Raw genomic sequence first — 23330 nt, 5'->3', positions numbered from 1 at the left:
GTATACTAAAACTGAAAAAAGAGAAAAGAGAAAGCACACGTTTCTAATATGTATGGGAATTAGATATACATCCTAATCTCCTTCTCTCCCCTGTGTCTGTCCATCTCACTCTCCTCCTTCCTTTGTCTATCTCCTGCTCCTTCCCCCTCTGTCTGTCCGTCACCTCCTCAACCTCTCTCTGCCCATCACCTCCTCACCCCCTCTCTGTCCACCTCCTCCTCCCATTCTCTCTCTCTCTCTCTCTCTCTCTCTCTCTCTCTCTCCATCTCCTCCTGCGCTCTCTCTCTGTACATCTCTTCCTTCTCTTTTCGTTGTCGATTTCCTTCCACACCACTGTGCATCTTCTTTTCCCTCCTTCTCTCTGAACTTGAGCCTTGTTTATTGTTATTGTAATTTCAGATTTCGTAGTAGTATTCTAATAATAAATCAATGAGCCGTAAATACAACTTCCTGTTCGGTCACACCGCTACGCTAGTGTACATTTTATATACAAATTTATATATTACAAAGTGGATAATCTATATGTGCCTAAACGTTTATAAGAGTAATTTGTCAAAATTTGACGTAAATTGGAAAGGTGCATTTTGAGATGTTCGGTAACAATGTTTCCCTTTACGTGCTACACACATATATTTATTAAGTACATGTATTAAAAATAAACATATCTTAAAGAGCTAAGGTACCTAAAAACACGCCCGTATCAGAATTCAACATTGTGCCAGAATGTCAAAGCAATCGATTAAGAACATTTGGAGACTAACGATTTTGAAGAAATCAACATTTACGTTTCATAACATTTCCCATTTTATTACATACATATTACATATATACCAGATGGCGTTCCAGTAGGTATATAAAACACTTGCGTATTCGAATGCAATGTTGCATCAAAATTTCAAAGCAATCCATGAAGAACTTTCGGAGATTTGAGATTTTGAAGAAACGGACATCTATGTTTGTACATAAATAGAAACTGTAAATGTCCCTAAGCGCAAATCTCTGGAACAAACATTAACTTCTCTCCCTCAGCAAAGAGTTTGGGAGTAATAATAGATGAAAATCTAAATTGGACAGAGCACGTAACTGCAGTGTGCAAAAAAGCATCAGCATCCCTTCATGTCTTACAAAAGTATAAAAATCTCTTCTCTTTCGATCTGAAAAAGAAATTAGTACAAACGCTTATACTCCCAATCGTTGACTACGGCGATATTATCCTACAAGGCCTCTCTCAGGAAAATTCGCGACGTCTGGAACTGGTTATGAATGCCTGCGTCCGATATATCTGTGACGTTCGACTTTTTGATCACATTTCACCAGCATATGCAAAATTGTCCTGGCTGCGTGCAGACAAACGCAGAGATTTCCATACACTCTGTCTCATCTACTGCCTTATAAATGTACACTGTCGCTCATATCTCTCCTCGTCCTTAACGTTTATGTCGGAACAACATGACAGAAACACACGTTCCCATCATAATAAAATCCTCTATGTTCCACTGCATCGCTCAGTCACCTTCTCCAAGTCCTTTACAGTAGCGGGAGCCCGACTCTGGAATAACCTCCCTCGTTATGTTAAGGAACTTAATTAGATGTCCAGCTTCAAATAACAGTTAGTGACGTATCAACTTAAGCAACAGTAATGCCTCCCTCTGTACGTGAATGCACTTCACCTCATTACTTCCATCTTTGCCCCTCCTTAAATCTCCCTTCCCCAAAACTCGCTATACTAGTAAACATCTACTTTATACACCAAGATATTAATGTACATCTGCACAAACCTTCATTACTATTGCCAATTTTTCTCATGTTTATCATTATTATTTGATTTTTTTACTGTTATTATTATTGCTTTTATCATTATTTGTATGTATAGCACCTGTTGTAAAAATACTGCCAGCATTTACTTTATTAGGTCTTAGTCATTACTCTTTATTCATATTGTCACTAGAGAAATCTAATTTTCTTATTTAAATTATTGTCATGATGTAACTCTGATGTGTGAAATGCTGAATGTGTGGAACAGTGGTCCGATGTAAGAGAGGGCCTGATGACCCTAATCTGATCAGGTTAAATAAATAAATAAATATTCTGCAGTGTTGGGAAACATGGAAGAATCAACACAAATTAGCTTGCCTACGGACATCGGAGGCGACGCACCTCGAAGATGCACGTGGGCTCTATGAAGAAGATGTTGGTGTCCCCACTGACTGGCCGCTGGGTGGCGCCAGCCGAGTCAGACGCGTAGAGCGGCGGCAGCATCATGGGCTGCGGCCGTGAGTGCGACAGCTCGATCAGCAGCAGCTCGGCCCACAGGACGACCGCCAGCAGCGCCACCACCAGCACCACCCGCCAGAACACCCTGCCCAACAGGCGAGAGCGGCGTTACATCTCGGCTGCACAACAAGGAACTCGATATCGTTCATCGTATTCGATGTTTTACGAAAGCCTGCAACTGTCTCATTCATGTAAATACATTGCTCGGGTTTGCCACGGGATCATATGGTGCGTATCCCTCAATGCAGGGTGTATCAAAAAGAATCTTCCGATTTTAAAAGTCTCTTACAGATTCTCGTATGGAGGACATAGTGATAGACATCCCTGAGGTTGTGAAGCAGCTGAGTGGGTTGAAAATAAATAATTCGCCAGGTCCTGATGGGATTCCAGTTCGGTTTTACAGAGAGTACTCTACTGCATTGGCTCCTTACTTAGCTTGCATTTATCGCGAATCTCTTGCCCAACGTAAAGTCCCGAGCGACTGGAAAAAAGCGCAGGTGACGCCTGTATATAAGATGGGTAGAAGGACGGATCCTCAAAATTACAGACCAATATCCTTAACATCGGTTTGTTGCAGGATTCTCGAAGATATTCTTAGTTTGAATATAACGAATTTCCTTGAGGCAGAGAAGTTGCTGTCCATGCATCAGCACAGCTTTAGAGAGCATCGCTCCTGCGAAACGCAAACTCGCCCCTTTTTCACATGATATCTTGCGAACCATGGATGAAGGGTATCAGACGGATGCCATATTCCTTGACTTCCGGAAAGCGTTTGACTCGGTGCCCCACTGCAGACTCCTAACTAAGGTACGAGCAAATGGGATTGGTTCCCAAGTATGCGTGTGGCTCTAAGACTTCTTAAGTAATAGAACCCAGTACGTTGTGATCGATGGTGAGTGTTCATCGGAGGTGAGGGTATCATCAGGAGTGCCCCAGGGAAGTGTGGTAGGTCCGCTGTTGTTTTCTATCTACATAAATGATCTTTTGGATAGGGTGGATAGCAATGTGCGGCTTTTTGCTGATGATGCTGTGGTGTACGGGAAGGTGTCGTCGTTGAGTGACTGCAGAAGGATACAAGATGACTTGGACAGGGTTTGTGATTGGTGTAAAGAATGGCCGCTAACTCTAAATATAGATAAATGTAAATTAATGCAGATGAATAGGAAAATGAATCCCGTAATGTTTGAATACTCCATTATTAGTGTAGCGCTTGACACAGTCACGTCGATTAAATATTTAGGCGTAACATTGCAGAGCGACATGAAGTGGGACAAGCATGTAATGGCAGTTGTGGGGAAGGCGGATAGTCGTCTTAGGTTCATTGGTAGAATTTTGGGAAGATGTGGTTCATCTGTAAAGGAGACCGCTTATAGAACACTAATATGACGTATTCTTGAGTACTGCTCCAGCGTTTGGGATCTCTATCACGTCGGATTGGGGGAGGACATAGAAGCAATTCAGAGGCGGGCTGCTAGATTTGTTACTGGTAGGTTTGATCATCACGTGAGTGTCACGGAAATGCTTCAGTAACTTGGGTGGGAGTCTATAGAGGAAAGGAGGCGTTCTTTTCGTGAATCGCTACTGAGGAAATTTAGAGAACCAGCATTTGAGGCTCACTGCAGAACAATTTTACTGCCGCCAACTTACATTTCGCGGAAAGACCACAAAGATAAGATAAGAGAGATTAGGGCTCGTACAGAGTCATATAGGCAGTCATTTTCCCTCCTTCTGTTTGGGAATGGAACATGGAGAGAAGATGCTAGTTGTTCGAGGTACCCTCCGCCACGCACCGTATGGTAGATTGCGGAGTATATATGTAGATGTAGATGTAGATGTTATTTGAGACATGTGCGTGAACAATGTATTGTTGGAAAGAGCAAACTCTCGTGTTTTACATGGTCCCCACTAGGCAGCAGCAGTGAGCGCCCATTTCAGTTCTAGTAAAAATGATGTCGGGACAACAGAAAGCAATGTGTGTTCCACGTTTCGCGCAGTGCGGGTCAGCAATAACTGTTCAGCGTGACTTTCGTACTAGGTATGGTGGGTATCCTCCTACAGCACAGAGCATTAGACGATGGCATGAACAATTGCAAGGAACAGTTGTTTGTGAGAAGGGAAATCGCCGGGCCGTCCCCGAGTGTCTGACACAGACGTCGAACACTTCCGCCATAGTTTCACAAGGAGTTCGCAGAAATCCATTCGCTGTGCAGCTCGACAGTTCAACATGCCCCTGATGACTGTCTGGCATGCGTTGAGTCGACGTTTACACATGAAGCCATACAACATTCAGTTACTGCAAGCTCTTCATGAACGGGTAATACGACGGACCACGGCCAGGGAAACCGACAGGCTGGGGCGAGCCCCCGAAGAGAGGACACTGCAGACATTCTGCAAGCCACAGCGAGAAGCCGAGTGGACGCCCTCGCCTCGCTCCAGGACGGACACGTTGCGAAGGGCCTGTCTCAGAATGAGAAGCGGGCCGAGAACTGATGGACACCTGCAGCCATTAGAATTATACTGAGTGCACTATCCGAAAATTACCTCGAGCAATTAAACAGAGAACCGACTCGAGGAGATAAAATCTTGGACCTACTGATAACAAACAGACCCGAACTTTTCGACTCTGTAAGCGCAGAACAGGGAATCACTGATCATAAGGTCGTTGCAGCATCCCTGAATATGGAAGTAAATAGGAATATAAAAAAATGGAGGAAGGTTTATCTGTTTAGCAAGAGTAAAAAGAGGCAGATGTCAGACTACCTAACAGATCAAAACGAAAATTTCTGTTCCGACACTGACAATGTTGAGTGTTTATGGAAAAAGTTCAAAGCAATCGTAAAATGCGTTTTAGCCAGGTACGTGCCGAGTAAAACTGTGAGGGACGGGAAAAACCCACTGTGGTTCAACAACAAAGTTAGGAAACTACTGTGAAAGCAAAGAGAGCTTCACTGCGAGTTTAAACGCAGCCAAAACCTCTCAGACAAACAGAAGCCAAACAATGTCAAAGTTAGCGTAAGGAGGGCTATGCGTGAAGCGTTCAGTGAATTTGAAACTAAAATTCTATATACCGACTTCACAGAAAATCCTAGGAAGTTCTGGTCTTACGTTAAATCAGTAAGTGGCTCGAAACAGCATATCCAGACACTCCGGGATGAAAATGGCATTGAAACAGAGGATGACACGCATAAAGCTGAAATACTAAACACCTTTTCCCAAAGCTGTTTCACAGAGGAAGACCGCACTGCAGTTCCTTCTCCAAATCCTCGTACGAACGAAAAAATGGCTGACATCGAAGTAAGTGTCCAAGGAATAGAAAAGCAACTGAAATCACTCAACAGAGGAAAGTCCACTGGACCTGACGGGATACCAATTCGATTCAACACAGAGTACGCGAAAGAACTTGCCCCACTTATAACAGCCGTGTACCGCAAGTCTCTAGAGGAACGGAAGGTTCCAAATGATTGGAAAAGAGCACAGGTAGTTCCAGTTTTCAAGAAGGGTCGTCGATCAGATGCGCAAAACTATAGGCCTGTATCTCTGACGTCGGTCTCTTGTAGAATTTTGGAACATGCTTTCCGGAAACCCAGAATCTACTCTGTAGGAATCAACATGGATTCCGGAAACAGCGATCGTGTGAGACCCAAATCGCTTCATTTGTTCATGAGACCCAGAAAATATTAGATACAGGCTCCCAGGTAGATGCCATTTTCCTTGGCTTCCGAAAGGCGTTCGATACAGTACCGCACTGTCGCCTGATAAGCAAAGTAAGAGCCTACGGAATATCAGACCAGCTGTGTGGCTGGAGTGAAGAGTTTTTAGCAAACAGAACACAGCATGTTGTTCTCAATGGAGAGACGTCTACATACGTTAAAGTAACCTCTGGCGTGCCACAGGGGAGTGTTATAAGACTATTGCTTTTCACAATATATATAAATGACCTAGTAGAAAGTGTCGGAAGTTCTATGCGGCTTTTCGCGGATGGTACTGTAGTACACAGAGAAGTTGCAGCATTAGAAACTTGCAGCGAAATGCAAGAAGATCTGCAGCGGATAGGCACTTGGTGCAGGGACTGGCAACTGACCCTTAACATAGACAATTGTAATGTATTGTGAATACATAGAAAGAAGGATCCTTTATTGTATGATTATATGATAGCGGAACAAACTCTGGTAGCAGTTACTTCTGTAAAATATCTGGGATTATGCGTACGGAACTATCTGAAGTGGAATGATCACATAAAATTAATTGTTGGTAAAGCGGGTGTCAGGTTGAAATTCATTGGGAGAGTCCTTAGAAAATGTAGTCCACCAACAAAGGAGGTGGCTTGCAAAACACTCGGTCGACCTATACTTGAGTATTGCTCATCAGTGTGGGATCCGTACTGGGACGGGTTGACAGAGGAGATAGAGAAGATCCAAAGAAGAGCGGCGCGTTTCGTCACAGGGTTATTTGGTAAGCGTGATAGCGTTACGGAGATGTTTAGCAAACACAAGTGGCAGACTGCAAGAGAGGGCGCTCTGCATCGCGGTGTAGCTTGCTGTCCAGGTTTCGAGAGGGTGCGTTTCTGGTTGAGGTATCGAATGTATTGCTTCCCCCTACTTATACCTCCTGAGGAGATCACGAGTGTAAAATTAGAGAGATTCGAGCTCGCACGGAGGCTTTCCGGCAGTCGTTCTTCCCGCGAACCATACGCTACTGGAATAGGAAATGGAGGTAATGACAGTGCCACGTAAAGCGTCCTCCGCCACGCACCGTTGGGTGGCTTGCGGAGTATAAATGTAGATGTAGATGTAGTCGTAGATGGAACGCCAAGAATGTACGCGAGAAAGCATGTGAGTTCTTCCGACCTGCCTTGGAAAGCAGGAATGTGCCAACGATTCCAGCACCCCAAGGGCACAGCGAGGAGCACACACAAAGTGCGGGGAATTGGGGCAGGGAAGCGTGCGAAAGAAGTCAGCATCCATAAGAAGATGCTTTTCTCGACACTAAGGACATTCCTTATAAATCATGGATGCCGTCAAATTTTGAGACAAAGGCAAGCATGAGTCTGTCCAAGCCGGACGCAGAGAGGGCGATTAAAAAGAAGTGTTCTAGCTGCTCTCACTACAGCCTCGGAATGCAGGAAGACAGCTCAAGAATGTGAAATCGTGAGAAAGATGCCGATTCACGTGACACACGCCAGCCACGCCAGGAAATTTCCACCCCGCACGGAGAGGCGTGGCTAATTAACGGCGATCTGTCATTGGGCTACATCGAAAATTTTGTTCGCCAATGACAAGTCCGAAAGGAAGAGTATTCCGAAGAGGAGTTGAGCTGAGAGAGGGAGGAGAAGCGAGGGAGAGAGTCATGGAGACACCTCGGAAGCGAGAGGACATCGATGCTCTTGCACCCATTGCTAACATCCGCCTTCCGACACCGTGATAACACAGCTTCGGCCACGCATCCGGCAACGAGCAGATAACGCGGAGATCATAGCTGGGTCTCGCCGCAAAGCCGCGATTGCTCATGGGGACAGTCGACTCGCGCCACACAGCTCCAAGGCGACGCGCCGAAACGACGCAGCGCCTGCCGCCGACAGCAATACACAACGAACGATATCGAATAATGGTGACACGGTTAGTACCCTCCTCCTTCCCCTTAATAACCGAGTCGTGTGCACGCCCAGTCAAATCGTCCTGGGATTTATAATTTTGTTTTGGTTTGTGTAAACAGGAAGAAAATAAATACATTTCTTTTTGTTTTAATCACATAAGTAACCTTTTACATTCATACATTAACCCCTTAATTTCGTACCCTTTGTGTTTGATTTCATTTAATTATTGAAATCAATTAATTATTGGTTCCTAACGTGGGGCAATCTCATCAGTCATCTGCTCGTCATTTCATGTTCGACAGCAAGGAGAAGAAATTTTAGTTCGCTACAAAGGTGACAAGCAACATCTCGTGGAGTTCCGTAATTTCGTCCTTGGAAAGATGGAGGAGGATATATTTCCTCTACGCTTAGTGTTTAGTGAAGAGGCAACAATCCATTTAAATACGAAGGTGAATCGTCATAATCTGAGAATATGGGGTACAGAATAACCACATGAAGTTGTACAACATGAGAGGGACTCTCCAAAATATAATGTGTTTTGTGCATTTCAAGGGAGAATGTGCATGGTCCATTTTTCTTTGCCGAGAACACTATTACATAAAGCTCATATCTCGATATGATTGAGAACTTTCTTTTCCCACAGTTGGAGACTGATTCGAACGACTTCATTTACCAACAGGATGGGGCACCGCCACAGTGGCATCTGGAAGTGTGGCAATTTTTAAATCGAAGTATTACTGAATATGGATCGGTCGCACTGGACCAAATGATTAGCCTCGCATTACTGGCCTCCAAGACCACCGGACCTGACTGTCTCTGACTATTTATTGCGGGCGTTTATATAAAACTCTGTTTATGTGCCTACGTAACCAACAACAATGAATGAACTGAGACATCGCATAACATCAGCTGTAACTCAAGACATACTCGCTGCAGTGTGGGAACAACTTGAATACCGCATTGAAATATGCCATGTATCTCAAGGGGTTCCATATTGAACGCCTATGCAAAGATGTGAAAAAAACTTTTTGAGTTTCCCATTCATCAAAAAACAAAATTCATTGTATATATTTATTAGTTTCAGAAATATAAACGTGCGAAATCGGATGATTATTTTTGATACTCCATGTATTTTGTAGATACAACTGTTCGACATCTTCAGGTGGTAGTAACTGCTGCTGACACTGCTGCAAGACATGACTGATGATAATCTCTTGGCGGTGGTGTCGAACTTCATCATCAGGCCAGGAGCAGGCAATACGCGTGCGCGGAAAGACACTGGAGTTGGAGGAAAGTGGTGCTTATAGTGTGCCGGGAGCCACAGAAAGGCCTCCTGCATATGTGCTGTGGGCAAAGACTGTACTGCCGGACGCTCCTGTGGTTAAAAACTGAATTAAATCTCAACAGTGAGCTGCGTCGACTCAAAAATCGGAAGGTCTTGTTTCTCCAGTTCTAATTTAATGGCACCCAGTGCTGGATTACAGGCAGCGCTTACTTGGAAACCTGCATCCCTGTTGATAAGTGTGTCCACCTTACGGATATATATCGCCTCCTTAACAATAGACTCGCAGATAGATGACACTGAGGACAAAACTTCAACCTGCTTCCTTGATCCCCCTCATACCCTGGTTGCTCCTCTCCTCTCCTCTCCTCACCTCTCCGACCCCCGACCTCTGCCACACCTTCACCGTTGTGTCCCTCCTACCCTTCACCTCTACACCCTTCATCTCCTTTCCCAAAGTAGTTTCCATCGACTCCCCCTCCCAGATGATGCCCTCTCTCCCTCCATTTATCCCTCCTATCAACTTTCATCCTCACCCCCCTCCTCCCTTTCACTGTCCTTTCCTGGGCTCCCTCCCACCCCTTCCATCCTGTTTTTTCCCCGACTACCCCCTCTCTGCCTCCCTTCTCTCCCCTGAGTCCTTTTTGCTCTCCCCTCCACCGCCTTTCCCACTTCTCCTTGTCTCCACCCAGCCCCCCTATTTTTCTATGTCCCCTCACTCCATCTGCTCCCCCCTTTTTTCCTTTCCTCTCCTCCCCCCCTTTTCCCGCTTCATCGGTCCGGGTCCTCCCCCTCCCTCCCCCCCTAATTTGTCGCCGTGTCGCCTGTATAGTGCTGTTTCCAGTGAGTGTTCAGTGTTGTGCATCCCCTGTCAGTGTTGCGAACAGCCTCCATACTGTCACTAGTTGTGTTTTTTTATCTCATGCGAACAGAAACCAGACTGTCGCCATGTTTTTTTTAATTGTCTGTCTACTATTTTAACTGTCTGCATCCTGTGTATTTAATTATCATCGCCAACCCTTTGTTTTATGTTTTAACTTCCACAACTTTCCGCCATTTTACAATTTATGTCACCGTTTTTATCGCCTGCTTTTATTGTTTATTATCTTCTTCCGTTTTAAGAATTTTGTAGGCTGAAGAGCGGCGTACTAAGCTACTGGCAGCCTGCCCCCTTCGGGGGAAATCGAAACTCAATAAAGGAAAAAAAAGAAAACAAACAAAAATGCGATGCCCCATATCCCGCCAATGTTCCACTACTGCTGATTTATCAGGTTGTCCAGCGTGTGTGACGATGGTGTACAGCACAACGTTCTTGCACGGTTCGGCATATCTGCCCTATATAATATGTCCCACACAATTGGGACCTTATTTACGCCATGTTTCCTAAGGCCGAAATCGTCTTTGACCAACATAACAACTTCCTCAGTTTTGCTGATAGCCGAAAACAGACTTGATGTGGTGTCTCTTGAGGATTCTTTCTATTCTTGAAGACACACCGTCAAAATGAAACGGCGTTATTGCCGTGCTCGAACGTTGTATTGAACACCACCGTCATAAACGCCTGGGGCAACTCGATAAATCAGCGGTGGCGGAGCAATGCCTGGACACGGGACATCGCATGTTTTACGAGAAGACCGTAGTTTTACCCTCAGAGTTTTCTTAATGAGGCCACACATATCCGTGCGGCGGACAATCTGATCAACACGGATGCAGATTTTCAATTAAGTGCCGCACTGGCTGCATTTAATTTAAAACAGAAGAAAGAAGTTCCGGTTCGTGAGTCGACGCTGCTCACTACTGAGATTTAACTCAGTTTTCATCCACAGCAGCGTCCGGCAGCACAGTGTCCACAGAGCACACACCGAAGGCTCGTCTGCGGCTCCCGCCGGGGGGCACTACGAACGCCGCTTTCCTCCAACTGCGAACGTCTTTCCGCGGAAGCGTATTGCCCGATCCTTGTCTGTTGTAGCTCGACGCCGCCGCGCGATTATCATCAGTCGCATCTTGCAGCAGTGAAAACAGTGCAACTACCATCACCTGAAGATGTCAAACAGTTGTATCGACGAAATATTGTGGGATTTGCACAATATCAGCCGGCGGCAAACGAGAGGAGTGTATTTGCGACAGATCTGTCAGGAAAGCCTAAAAGTCTTGTGTGTCTTTCATTATTTAAATAATGAAAAACTGCAACAATTACTTTTTTCATACTTAGCACAACGCGTTTGGAGAATTTATTCTCATTTTCAGGTGCATTTGTTTACTTGAATATTTTGGGAACGTTTCCATGTGTGATTTTCTGCCTCTCTTGCATTGTACATAACTCTTTGAGGTTATGTCGCAATCGGAAAATCGAACAAAATGAATCTTCGAGCCTTTTAATCTGATAAAATTGGAAATGATATTTTTGTTGGTCTGCTTACAGACATTTTGCCACACACACACACACACACGAATTATTACTTACACTATTCGTTTCAATAATCAAAACATGCTACACACGTATTTTGACTCCACGGATTCACAAAGAGTTTGTACCAAGTCAGAAGTGTTACAGTGTTTTTTGATTACATTACACTAAGATGATAAAATCATGGGGTAGCGACATGCTCATATACAGATGGCGCTAGTTTCGGGTTTACAAGTTATAAAACGGCAGAGCTGTCATTTGCACTCAGGTGATACATGTGGAAAAATTTCCGACTTGATTATGGCCACAAGACTGGAACTAACAGACTTTCTTCGCGGAAAAAAATCGCTGGGAAATTCAATATTCTGAAATACATAGTGTCAAGAGTGTGCCGAGAATACCAAATTTCAGGCTGCCTCTAACCACGGACAACGCTGTGACCGACGGCCTTCACGTAACGACCGAGAACAGAGGAGTTAGCGTAGAGTTGTCAGTGCTAAAAGACAAGCAACTCTGCGTTAAATAACTGCAGAAATCAATGTGGGACGTACGAGGACATATCCGTTAGGACAGTGTGGTGATGAAGTTTTATATATGGACCACGGCAATTCAGCCCGGAAGTTTTAATTAATGGAGTGTGGTAAAATTTGGCGTTTAAGGACTTTGACAGTAAACAACCTACGGGAGTGCATTTGCTAACAGGACGACATCGCCTGGAGCGCCTCTCCTGAAATCGTGACCATTTCGGTTCGACCCTAGACGACTGGAAAACCGTGACCTGGTCAGTGAATCCCGATTTTAGTTGGTAGGAGCTCATGATAGGGCGGGAGTGTGGCGCAGATCTCACGGAACCATGGACCCAAGTTGTCAACAAGGCACTGTGCAAGCTGATGATGGCTCCATAATGGTTTGGGCTGTGTTTACTTTCGTATCCCGCCTGGAAAGGCGGCGCGTGGGTCTACTCCTGTGAACTGCTTCTGTAACATAGGCCGAGAGGGAAGGAAGCGAGTAGGAGCAGGAGAGGTGAAGCACTTTGGTACTGCATGTAACTTCATCCTTTTTACTAAAGCCAAAAACGCAAGTAAATAAATGCATACATAACTTTGACTGGGATGAACACGTAGGTGTGGGGCCGTAGTCTGTGTCTTATCAAAGTCTCAATAGCAAGCTAGCCCACTCGGTAGTCGAAGCGATGTTTCCAGACCGTCTGCTCTTGATGAAATTGGCTGAAATCAAGACGGCACTCCCTGAGCTCCACAGCGTCGGCCAGAGGGCGCTATGGTCGGCGTAGTCAGTCCTCTCTCGTAGAGCCAACTTACGACAACGTGCACCTAAGTTGTGGCATCGTAACTATCGAAACCACATTTACATGGAATGGATTGGGTCTTCTCGTTCAATTGAAACGATCATTGATTGAAAATGTTTATGTTCGGCTACTTGGAGACGAGTCATTCATGGACTTCAATTTTATGGATGGCAATTCGCCATGTCATCGACCCACAGTTACTCGCAATTGCTTTGAATAATATTCGTGACAATACGAACGCTTGATTTGGCCACCCACATCGCCCAACATGAATCAAGTGGTCAGTTCACGGAGAAAATCATGCAACGGCAAACACTTTCGCAATCATGAACGGCTACAGAGGCAGTATGGCTCAATATTTCTGCAGGATACTTGTTGAGTCCATGCTACGTCGAGATTCTGCACTATACCAGCCAAAAGAAAGTCCGTCGCTATATTTGGAGGTGCCCCATGACTTTTGTCACCTCATTGTATATATTATTGCTTGATTTGTATACTAAAGAAAGAGAGAAGTTCCAGTAGTCTGACCTTCAAGGGGTTCTTTTAAATGTTAGCTTAGTGCTTTTCTGTGCATTTTTAAAGTGCCAATACAACATTTGTACTGGCGAAAAATAAAGTTCTGTCTTACCACATCTCACAATATATGGTTCTGATGTTTTTCGTCATAGGTACCGGTAGGAAGTACCGGCGCAGACCATCACAAATCAAGCTACCGACCAGTAAAAAGTCGAATATATATTTATATACAGGATGGTCCATTGATAGTGGCCGGGCCAAATATCTCACGAAATAAGCATCAAACGAAAAAACTACAAAGAACGAAACTCGTCTAGCTTGAAGGAGGAATCCCGATGGCGCTATGGTTGGCCCGCTAGAAAGCGCTGCCATAGGTCAAACGGATATCAACTGTGTTTTTTTAAATAGGAACCCACATTTTTTATTACACATTCGTGTAGTATATAAAGAAATATGAATGTTTTAGTTGGACCACTTTTTTCTCTTTGTTGTAGATGGCGCTGTAATAATCACGAATGTATAAGTACGTGGTATGACGAACCTTCCACCAGTGCGGACGATATTTGCATCGTGATACATTACCCGTGTTAAAATGGACCGTTTACCAATTGCGGAAAAGGTCGATATCGTGTTGATGTATGGCTATTGTCATCAAAATGCACAACGGGCGTGTGCTCTGTATGCTGCTCGGTATCCTGGACGACATCATCCAAGTGCCCGGACCGTTCGCCAGATAGTTACGTTATTTAATAATGATGATGCCCAAGTTGTGTTTTAGGTGCTGTCGCGGCTAATCCGCACATCAGTAGCAGACAAATTGCGCGAGAATCGGGAATCTCAAAATCGTCGGTGTTGAGAATGCTATATCAACATCGATTGCACCCGTACCATATTTCTATGTACCAGGAATTGCATGGCGACGACTTGGAACGTCACGTACAGTTCTGCCACGGGGCACAAGAGAAATTACGGGACGATGACAGATATTTTGCACGCGTTCTATTTAGCGACGAAGCGTCATTCACCAACAGCCGTAACGTAAACCGGCATAATATGCACTGCTGGGCAACGGAAAATCCACGATGGCTGCGACAAGTGAAACATCAGCGACCTTGGCGGGTTAACGTATGGTGCGGCATTATGGGAGGAAGGCTAATTGGCCCCCATTTTATCGATGGCAATCTAAATGGTGCAATGTATGCTGATTTGCTACGTGATATTCTACCGGTGTTACTACAAGATGTCTCACTGCATGACAGAATGGCGATGTACTTCCAACATGATGGATGTCCGGCACATAGTTCGCGTGCGGTTGAAGCGGTATTGAATAGCATATTTCATGACAGGTGGAGTGGTCGTCGGCGCACCATACCATGGCCCGCACGTTCACCGGATCTGGCGTCCCCGGTTTTCTTTCTGTGGGAAAAGTTGAAGAATATTTGCTATTGTGATCCACCGACAACGCCTGACAACATGCGTCAGTGCATTGTCAATGCATGTGCGAACATTCCGGAATGCGAACTACTCGCTGTTGAGAGGAATGTCGTTACACGTATTGCCAAATGCATTGAGGTTTACGGACATCATTTTGAGCATTTATTGCATTAATGTGGTATTTACGGGTAATCACGCTGTAACAACATGCAGAGGTTCGAATCCTCCCTCGGGCATGGGTGTGTGTGTTTGTCCTTAAGATAATTTGGGTTAAATAGTGTGTAAGCTTAGGAACTGATGACCTTAGCAGTTTAGTGCCATAAGATTTCACACACATTTGAACATTTTTTTGAACAACATGCGTTCTCAGAAATGATAAGTTCACAAAGGTACATGTATCACATTGGAACAACCGAAATAAAATGATCAAACGTACCTACGTTCTGTATTTTACTTTAAAAACCTACCTGTTACCAACTGTTCGTATAAAATTGTGAGCCATATGTTTGTGACTATTACAGCGCCATCTATCACAAAGCGAAAAAAGTGGTCCAACTGAAACATTCATATTTCTTTACGTACTACACGAATATGTAATAAAAATGGGGGTTCCTATTTTTAAAAAAACGCAGTTGATATCCGTTTGACTTGTGGCAGCGCCATCTAGCTGGCCAACCATAGCGCCATCTGGTTTCCCCCTTCAAGCTAGACAAGTTTCGTTCTTTGTAGTTTTTCGGGAGATATTTGGCCTAGTCACGATCTGTGGACCACCCTGTTGTCAAATGCACTCTCTCCGGTGTTTCTACAGATATTTGCAATTTTATTCTGCCAATGTTTAACTGGAGTCAGCCCAAACGAATACTGCCCATTATGTCTCTCATGCGACGCTCGGTTTCGATTGAAAGCGTCGGTTTGTTTCCCGTTGCAAACAAAATGATTCTTAAATCGTAATTTTACGTCTCCATTCGACAGAGTGGACCAAAATTAGTCTACTACGACATTCTTTCTACCCATACGTATTGACAGGGACAGTAAAACACGAAGAATAATCAGTATTTCAGCAGCGACCGAGCCGCGCGCTTCTTCATGCCGGTGGCGGTCAGCGCGGGCCAAGGCGGAGCTGTCGTTGCCCGAGTATGTAAGGAAATGTACCTGTTTCTGAAATTTACTATGATTATCTTATTCAGGAGGGACACTGGAAAAGGTTAACTAATTTTCTATCTGGTTTCTCGCTGAGAATTTTTTTCTCCTCGCTTTTCGTTGTGTACAAAGCTAAACTCCCCCATTAAATCCATTGTATTTGATTTTTGAAAGTGGCAGAGAATCTTGAGATCTTCTTCTACGTTTTCGAATGAGTGTCCAGTGTTTTTTATGTCTAATGCTATTGCTCATTTTGTAAATTGGTTATGTGCGTAACAATTGATGTGTTCAGCGTACCTAACTTGAGAATGCTTTCCAATTTGTCGTAGATAGTAGCTTGAGCAAGTTTTACGTGTTATTTTGCATACTTATAAGCCCAAGAATTTATGGTTTTTATTCTTTAAGACGTGGACTAATTTCTGTTGTAATTTGTCGTTTGTGAAAAAAGATTCTTTCAATTTATGTGGCGTAAGTAGGTTCGCTACTTCAAGATACACAGATACAAGAAAGCTGATGTCCACGCTTAAAGTTTTTGTGTTCTCCTTTCTTCTTCTTTACTGCTGTTTCCATTGCCAGTTTAAGGATCAAGTGACACAAACAGCCATTTGGGATTTCAAGCTGAGAGGAGGGCCAGAGCTGTCCAAGTGCAAAATTTGAGTAGGGAAAACTGAAAGTAGACAGTAGAAGCAAAATCGTTGAGGGAAAATGGGTCCACAAACTAAATGTTACTGAGAGAGTTACGAATGTGTGGTCATCAGCCATGACTGACTTCAGAATCAAGAAGTGTCCTAGTTAGTCTAATCATGCTTGAAATGTAAACCTTCTCCATCAGGCGCCTATTTAATTGAACTCAAATTTCACTCAAGGCCTAACTTGACGAGAAATGTAATGCTCCTCCAGCACAGGTTTTGTTAATGGAATATTTCTCTTTCTATGTGTGTGTGAAATCTTATGGGACTTAACTGCTTAGGTTATCAGTCCCTAAGCTTACACACTACTTAACCTAAATTATTCTAAGGAAAAACACACACACCCATGCCCGAGGGAGGACTCAAACCTCCGCCGGAACCAGCCGCACAGATTTCTCTTTCATACCACACAGAAATTTGTGTTTTCCTTTTCAGTTGCATACATTGAAATTTTGACCACGTATAAGTTTTCAGCTACACAAAACAGATTGCAATTTTTATGAAACTCGGTTCACATCAGTTGTTTCTGACATATGAAAATTTGTACCAGACCGTGCCTCGAACCCAGATACACCGCTTATCGCGAGGGGTCGCCTTAACCACTTCGGCTATCCGAGCATGCCTCCATTGTAATGTGAATTTACAGACACTCTATAAAAACAGATATTGTAACCATCATTGACTTATCCATGCCTCGACAGGCAAAAACGACCATAAAATATTTGTTTCTCCCTGTGTGGGAACCACGAAATGCAGGGGTAAGGATTGTGGACTCTAGGACATATGGAATTTTTGGGTCTGTTCTGGAGGCGTGCTCAGACATCCGAAGTTGTTAAGGGAGTCGCTCGCTATAAGCGGGAATTTCGGGGGAGAGTCCTGGTCCGGCACAAATTTTTGTACGTAAAAAACAACTTGGCGTTAGTCCAGATTCGGAAAATGCGAATGAATTTCGTGATAATTACCACAGCTGTAATCGTCAGAACAACGTCGGTTCCTTCAGAAACGCATGCATGATTGGCGGGCATTGTAATGTGATGATACAGACACCGTATAAACACAGATATTGCAAGCATCATTGAATTTTCAAGTACTTCCATTGCCATTTTTCTGAAATTCAGCTATTTACATGTAACATACTGTAGCGAAACAGTGCCTGATGTTTAACACTTCAGTATAAAATTAGAATATAATTTTGTATTTCTGTCCCTCTTTTTCTAATGGAATTTCTAAATTAAGGAATCATACAATTTCATCATTAAACTAAAATATTTAATAAATTAGAAAAACGGAAAATTTGTTGTCATTCTTTCCATTCAGTGCAATAGAAAGTACATTTTTATGTAATCTAGTAAAACACAATAGGTTTTTCTGTTTTCACTAAATGCTTTCCAACATCTCAGGAACTACGTTATGTATATTGTTTCTACTGTTAATATTTAGCACTAGAGTAAGATTCAGAAATTTATTTCTGTTACTGAGGAATATCTTTGTAGTACTTATTTTTAAAAGAAAAATACCCATTTCCATGATGACTAGACACAGACTTTAAAAATAAAGTTATTACGAAGAGCTCAAAGAAAGACAATTAATATCCACAAGGAGATATGTCACATGTTTGAGAAAACGTTCTCGATCTGCCCTTAGCTGTTTCATTAACTTGTCCCCATATGAATGAGGAGTGAGCTATCAGCTTGACAAGTGTTCCACCCTCGAGTTAAATGAACTGCAAATACATAAAATCGAAATAATATAATTAAAAAGGCGAAATATTAACATAGTGTTTTTTAACTGATTAAGAGATACTGTAAAAGCAAAGGATACTTAGAATTATATGCTGAAGCAGGGTATGGGTATGAACAAAGGAAATCCAGTTGGTTGCAAACTGTAGCTACGGGGTAGATTGAGCGGCAAGACTCGAGAAGAAATAGACTAGGAAGCTAAGATGCAAACTGAGCTGTGGTATGAAGAGTAAAGGAGTACAGCTAAGAAGGAGATCAAAATGGGGAGCTGTGAGCTGACCGACTGGGTAAGCGACAATATGCTCCTGTTTGCTGATGATGCCTTTGTGCACAGGAAGGAGTCGTATTTGAGCGACCTTAGTAGCATACAAGATGACATTAACAAAATTACTAGGTGGTGTGATGAATGGCTGCTTGCTATAAGTGTGCACAAATGTGAGTTAATGCAGCTGAGGAGAAAAAAGAATCCTATTATTTTAGAATATAGTATTAGTTTTTACTGCCTGACGCAATCATGTCGATAATAGATATCTAGGTGTAACGTTGCAAACATATATGAAATGGAGTGAGCACATAAGGATGGTAGTACGGAAGGCGAATGGTCGACTTCAGTTTATTGTGAGAAATTTAGAAAAGTGTGGTTTGTCAGTAAAGGAGACCGTGTAGAACGACCCATTCGTTAGTATTGCTCGAGTGTTTGGGATCTCAACCAGGTCAGATTAAAAGGAAGGCATCGAAGAAGTTCAGCAGTAGACTGCCAGATTTGTTATGGGTAGATCCGAACACCAGGTGAACATTACGAAGATGCTTCGTGAAAGCAAGTGGGAATCCCTGGAGGGAAGACGAAGTTGTTTTCACGGAACAGTATTGAGAAAATTTAGTGGACTGGAATTTGGAGCTGACTGCAGAATGATTCTATTGCCGTCAATATCCATTTCGTGTAAGAACCACAAAGATAAGACAAGAGAAATTAGGGTTTGTATGGAGACAAACAGATAGGCGTTTTGCCATCGTTCTGTTTGCGAGTAGAACAGAAAAGTAAATAGCTAGTAGTAGCACAAGGCACCCTCCACAAAGCTCAATACGGTGGCTTGCAGAGTATATAGATGTAGATTATGTTAATAGGATAAAGTAGGAAATGTTACGTCTGAAAGAGTGAATAAATATCAATGCAGATTTGACTGTCTGGGAGACAGTCAGAGTCCATTTGGAGTGGCTATAGAGAGTAGGTTTGATGGGATGACTCGGTATACATGCAACAGTTTGTTAGGATTAGATATGAGAAACGAAACAGTGGAGTTATGTGAACAAAATTTGCAGATTTAGCATATACTGAGTCGTTCGATGTTGGCCAGGAGGAGAGGAATTTCGGCGAGATATTAAAAGTGTCATGTGGAGGAAGGAAAGAGAAAGGCAAGGCGGACTTTAGAGGCATCATGGAGTGCATGGCGTTCGAGTTGAAAGCTGCCTCTTTATTCGGCACTTTCATTTCTGACCATTATATTTCGTTTCTAGTACATCGCATTGTTTGTCTTTGATATAGTCTGTGCGAAACTGCTATAATCAATTTCGATTAACCGATATGTACACTGCAGCAACCTATTTGCTTGGTCCCTGTAGCAATTTTAAGTCTTTGGAGTTAGCTGCTTTCGATCAGTGGCAACCATTTGCGAATTGTCGCCCATACGCTCCTCCATGTTTGAAAGAGAATCCACCATTCCACGATTCTAATTCTGTTGATGACGATGATATTTTCGAGTCCGTAAACTGTTTTGGGTGGGTCCGGTGCTTGACTTGGAATCATGTTTTTGAGAGAAGGTTGCTTTTGTCTGACGGAGGTCTATGCTGTTATGCAGATACTACAGTGAGTAAAGAACTGGTAGGTCCCATTACATTTTATTTGCTGCATTAAGTTTTGTTCTCGCGCTGAAAGTAGATAGGTACTCCAGAATGAGATTTTCACTCTGCAGCGGAATGTGCGCTGATATGAAACTTCCTGGCAGATTAAAACTGTGTGCCCGACCGAGACTCGAACTCGGGACCTTTGCCTTTCGCGGGCAAGTGCTCTACCATCTGAGCTACCGAAGCACGACTCACGCCCGGTACTCACAGCTTTACTTCTGCCAGTATCTCGTCTCCTACCTTCCAAACTCTACAGAAGCTCTCCTGCGAACCTTGCAGAACTAGAAAGGATATTGCGGAGACATGGCTTAGCCACAGCCTGGGGGATGTTTCCAGAATGAGATTTTCACTCTGCAGCGGAGTGTGCGCTGATATGAAACTTCCTGGCAGATTAAAACTGTGGACCAGACTGAGACTCGAACTCGGGACCTTTGCCTTTCGCGGGCAAGTGCTCTACCATCTGAGCTACCGAAGCACGACTCACGCCCGGTACTCACAGCTTTACTTCTGCCAGTATCTCGTCTCCTACCTTCCAAACTTTACAGAAGCTCTCCTGCGAACCTTGCAGAACCAGCACTCCTGAAAGAAAGGATATTGCGCAGACATGGCTTAGCCACAGCCTGGGGGATGTTTCCAGAATGAGATTTTCACTCTGCAGCGGAGTGTGTGCTGATATGAAACTTCCTGGCAGATTAAAACTGTGTGCCCGACCGAGACTCGAACTCGGGACCTTTGCTTTTAAGATAGGTACTGCTTACTTACGATCATTCTGCGAATAGGTATCAGGTTGTGTGCTTGCCGACAGTGAAATGGGAACTCATAGGTTGCTTGTATGTAACTGATCGGAAGCTAATTATACCATCGTTCCTTATTTTGTCTCACTTTGCGATATTGTAAATTCAAAGATGTAACCTTCTCTCGAAGTATAAGAACATAGTTTTTCCCTCAGTCATAATTTAGAGTTGGGAAAACGATGTGCCAGCCAGGGTGGCCGAGCGGTTCTAGGCGCTACAGTCTGGAACCGCGCGACCGCTACGGTCGCAGACTCGAATCCTGCCTCGGGCATGGATGTGTGTGATGTCCTTGGGTTAGTTAGGTTTAAGTAGTTCTAAGTTCTAGGGGATTGATTACCTCAGAAGTTGGGGCCCATAGTGCTCAGAGCCATTTGAACCATTTGAAAACGATGTTTCTTCCACTTGGAAACTGAAATTTTGCAGCTGAGGATTCGAACATCCCTGCAGGGCTGTAAAACAATTTTCTTGTGTTCGGTGATAATGTACTGCCTGTAATTCAGTTCTCCCGCTTTTATTTTTACTACAAACTTTATCATTCCTTGTATCAAGTTATCTGAGTGTGCCATCTTGCTTGGGCGCCATCGTGTTAAAACACTCTGATCCACAAACGAAAGGAGGCAGTTGATATTGCCACTCGACTGCCAATAGCGTCACATGGATATTTCTACCTTGTGCGCATCGTCGGCCATGGTGACGGGTTCATTATACTCAACAATTAAGAAATAATTATAGAGAAACTAAACTATTTTGTGTATTCACAAACAGTCGGTAGTACTTAGGCTATATAGGATCTGATGATTTTGAAAAAATCGTTTAAAAACGAAAATTATAAAATTATGAAAATGTGATGTTTTGCTTTGTTTATCGCAGTCTGTTCTAACAGAAAATCTGTAAACGGCAACGGCACGAATTTAGAAACTTCTTCCAACATCTATCGATCAGAATCACGGTGACAGGGTATTTAAAACATTATACAGATTGTTTCCTTATACTGATCATGAATTTACGGATTTCACACCTTGTGCCTGCTGACACTGACCTGAGGTGAAGTACGTAGTTTCAGCAAGAAACGAGAAAATGTATGAAGTTAACTATCCTCTACATATCGTTTATGTAGCTGGCGATTTTAGACCTGAGAATTTGTATATGAAAACTTCTTTTCTATGAACCAACGTTTGAAATACCTGGTAATTACATGAAAAGATAAGCATAGCCTACCTTGTTGCTCATTATGTCACATTAATAATTCTTTGTTATCTTATCTGGTTTGTTTTGATTTCTTTTTTTTATGAGTTTATGTCTAAAGTTGGGTAATTTGGAACAACTGCATTTCATATTCACTCAAAGACAACTGAGGCCAGCAATGACGATGATCACCGTTGCGTTGACGACTACAGTACAATAATAGTTTACAATTGTGTTTAAAGACCACTGAGAAAAAAAATGTCAGAAAATACAGTTTCTCAGAATTTCACAATCTGAATGTGAATGATTTTGTTGTAATGTCCCTGATGTGCGATGTATGTTCAAAGAAAGAAGCTTCAGACAGGTCTGTTGCTCAAATTTGAAAACGTTCGTGGCCAGAGGCATTCTTCAGTCTTCAACGGTATGAAGCAGTTTAATGCACCATAGCTGTCACCACGTGTGACGGAATTACCAAAGCGTCCATTCGCTACATTCTTAGATTCCTCAAACTCTCTAGTACAGTAATTAATAATTTGACAGATAAATTATTATTGTAGGTACTTAAAAAGTTTCCACTACTTGAAACTTGAAGAAAATGACTTATTGATACATAACCAACGCGGATTCAGAAAATATCGTTTTTGTGCAACTTTATTCCCATGAAGTAATGAGTGCTGTCGTCAAGGGATCTCAGATCGATTCCATATTCCTAGATATCCAGAAGGCTTTTGATACCGTTCCTCACAAGCGACTATCAATCAAATTGCGTGTATATGGAGTATCGTCTCAGTTGTGTGTCTGGATTCGTGGTTTCAGAACAGAAGTGATATCTGGCGTTCCGAAAGGTAGTATCATAGGCCCTCTGCTGTTCCTGTTTTGCATAAATGGTTCTAGGTGATAATCTGAGCAGCCCCCTTAGATTGTTTGCAGATGATGCTGTAATTTACCGTCCAGTAAAATCATCAGACGATCAATTCCAATTACAAAATCATCTAGATAGAATTTCTGTATGGCGCGAAAAGTGGCAATTGGCACTAAACAAAGAAAAGTGCGAGGTTATCCACATGGG

At 43.2% G+C, this 23330-nt stretch overlaps 1 protein-coding gene across 1 annotated transcript in view; it reads right to left on the bottom strand.

Moving 5' to 3' along the window:
* LOC126455893 (uncharacterized) overlaps positions 1 to 21755 on the bottom strand; it is a 74883-nt gene extending 53128 nt beyond the window's left edge. Inside the window, exons 1-2 of the mRNA XM_050091651.1 lie at positions 21745 to 21755; positions 2158 to 2359 (exon numbers count right to left, since the gene is read on the bottom strand). Coding sequence (XP_049947608.1) covers positions 2158 to 2359; positions 21745 to 21755 — 213 coding nt within the window. The remainder of the gene's footprint in view (positions 1 to 2157; positions 2360 to 21744) is intronic.
* Between the last annotated feature and the right edge of the window lie 1575 nt (positions 21756 to 23330).

Source organism: Schistocerca serialis, chromosome 2, assembly GCF_023864345.2.
Source record: "Schistocerca serialis cubense isolate TAMUIC-IGC-003099 chromosome 2, iqSchSeri2.2, whole genome shotgun sequence".
Taxonomy (NCBI): Eukaryota; Metazoa; Arthropoda; class Insecta; order Orthoptera; family Acrididae; genus Schistocerca; species Schistocerca serialis.
Note: the sequence above shows the minus strand (reverse complement) of the source record. Positions and strands in the feature narration are given on the sequence as shown.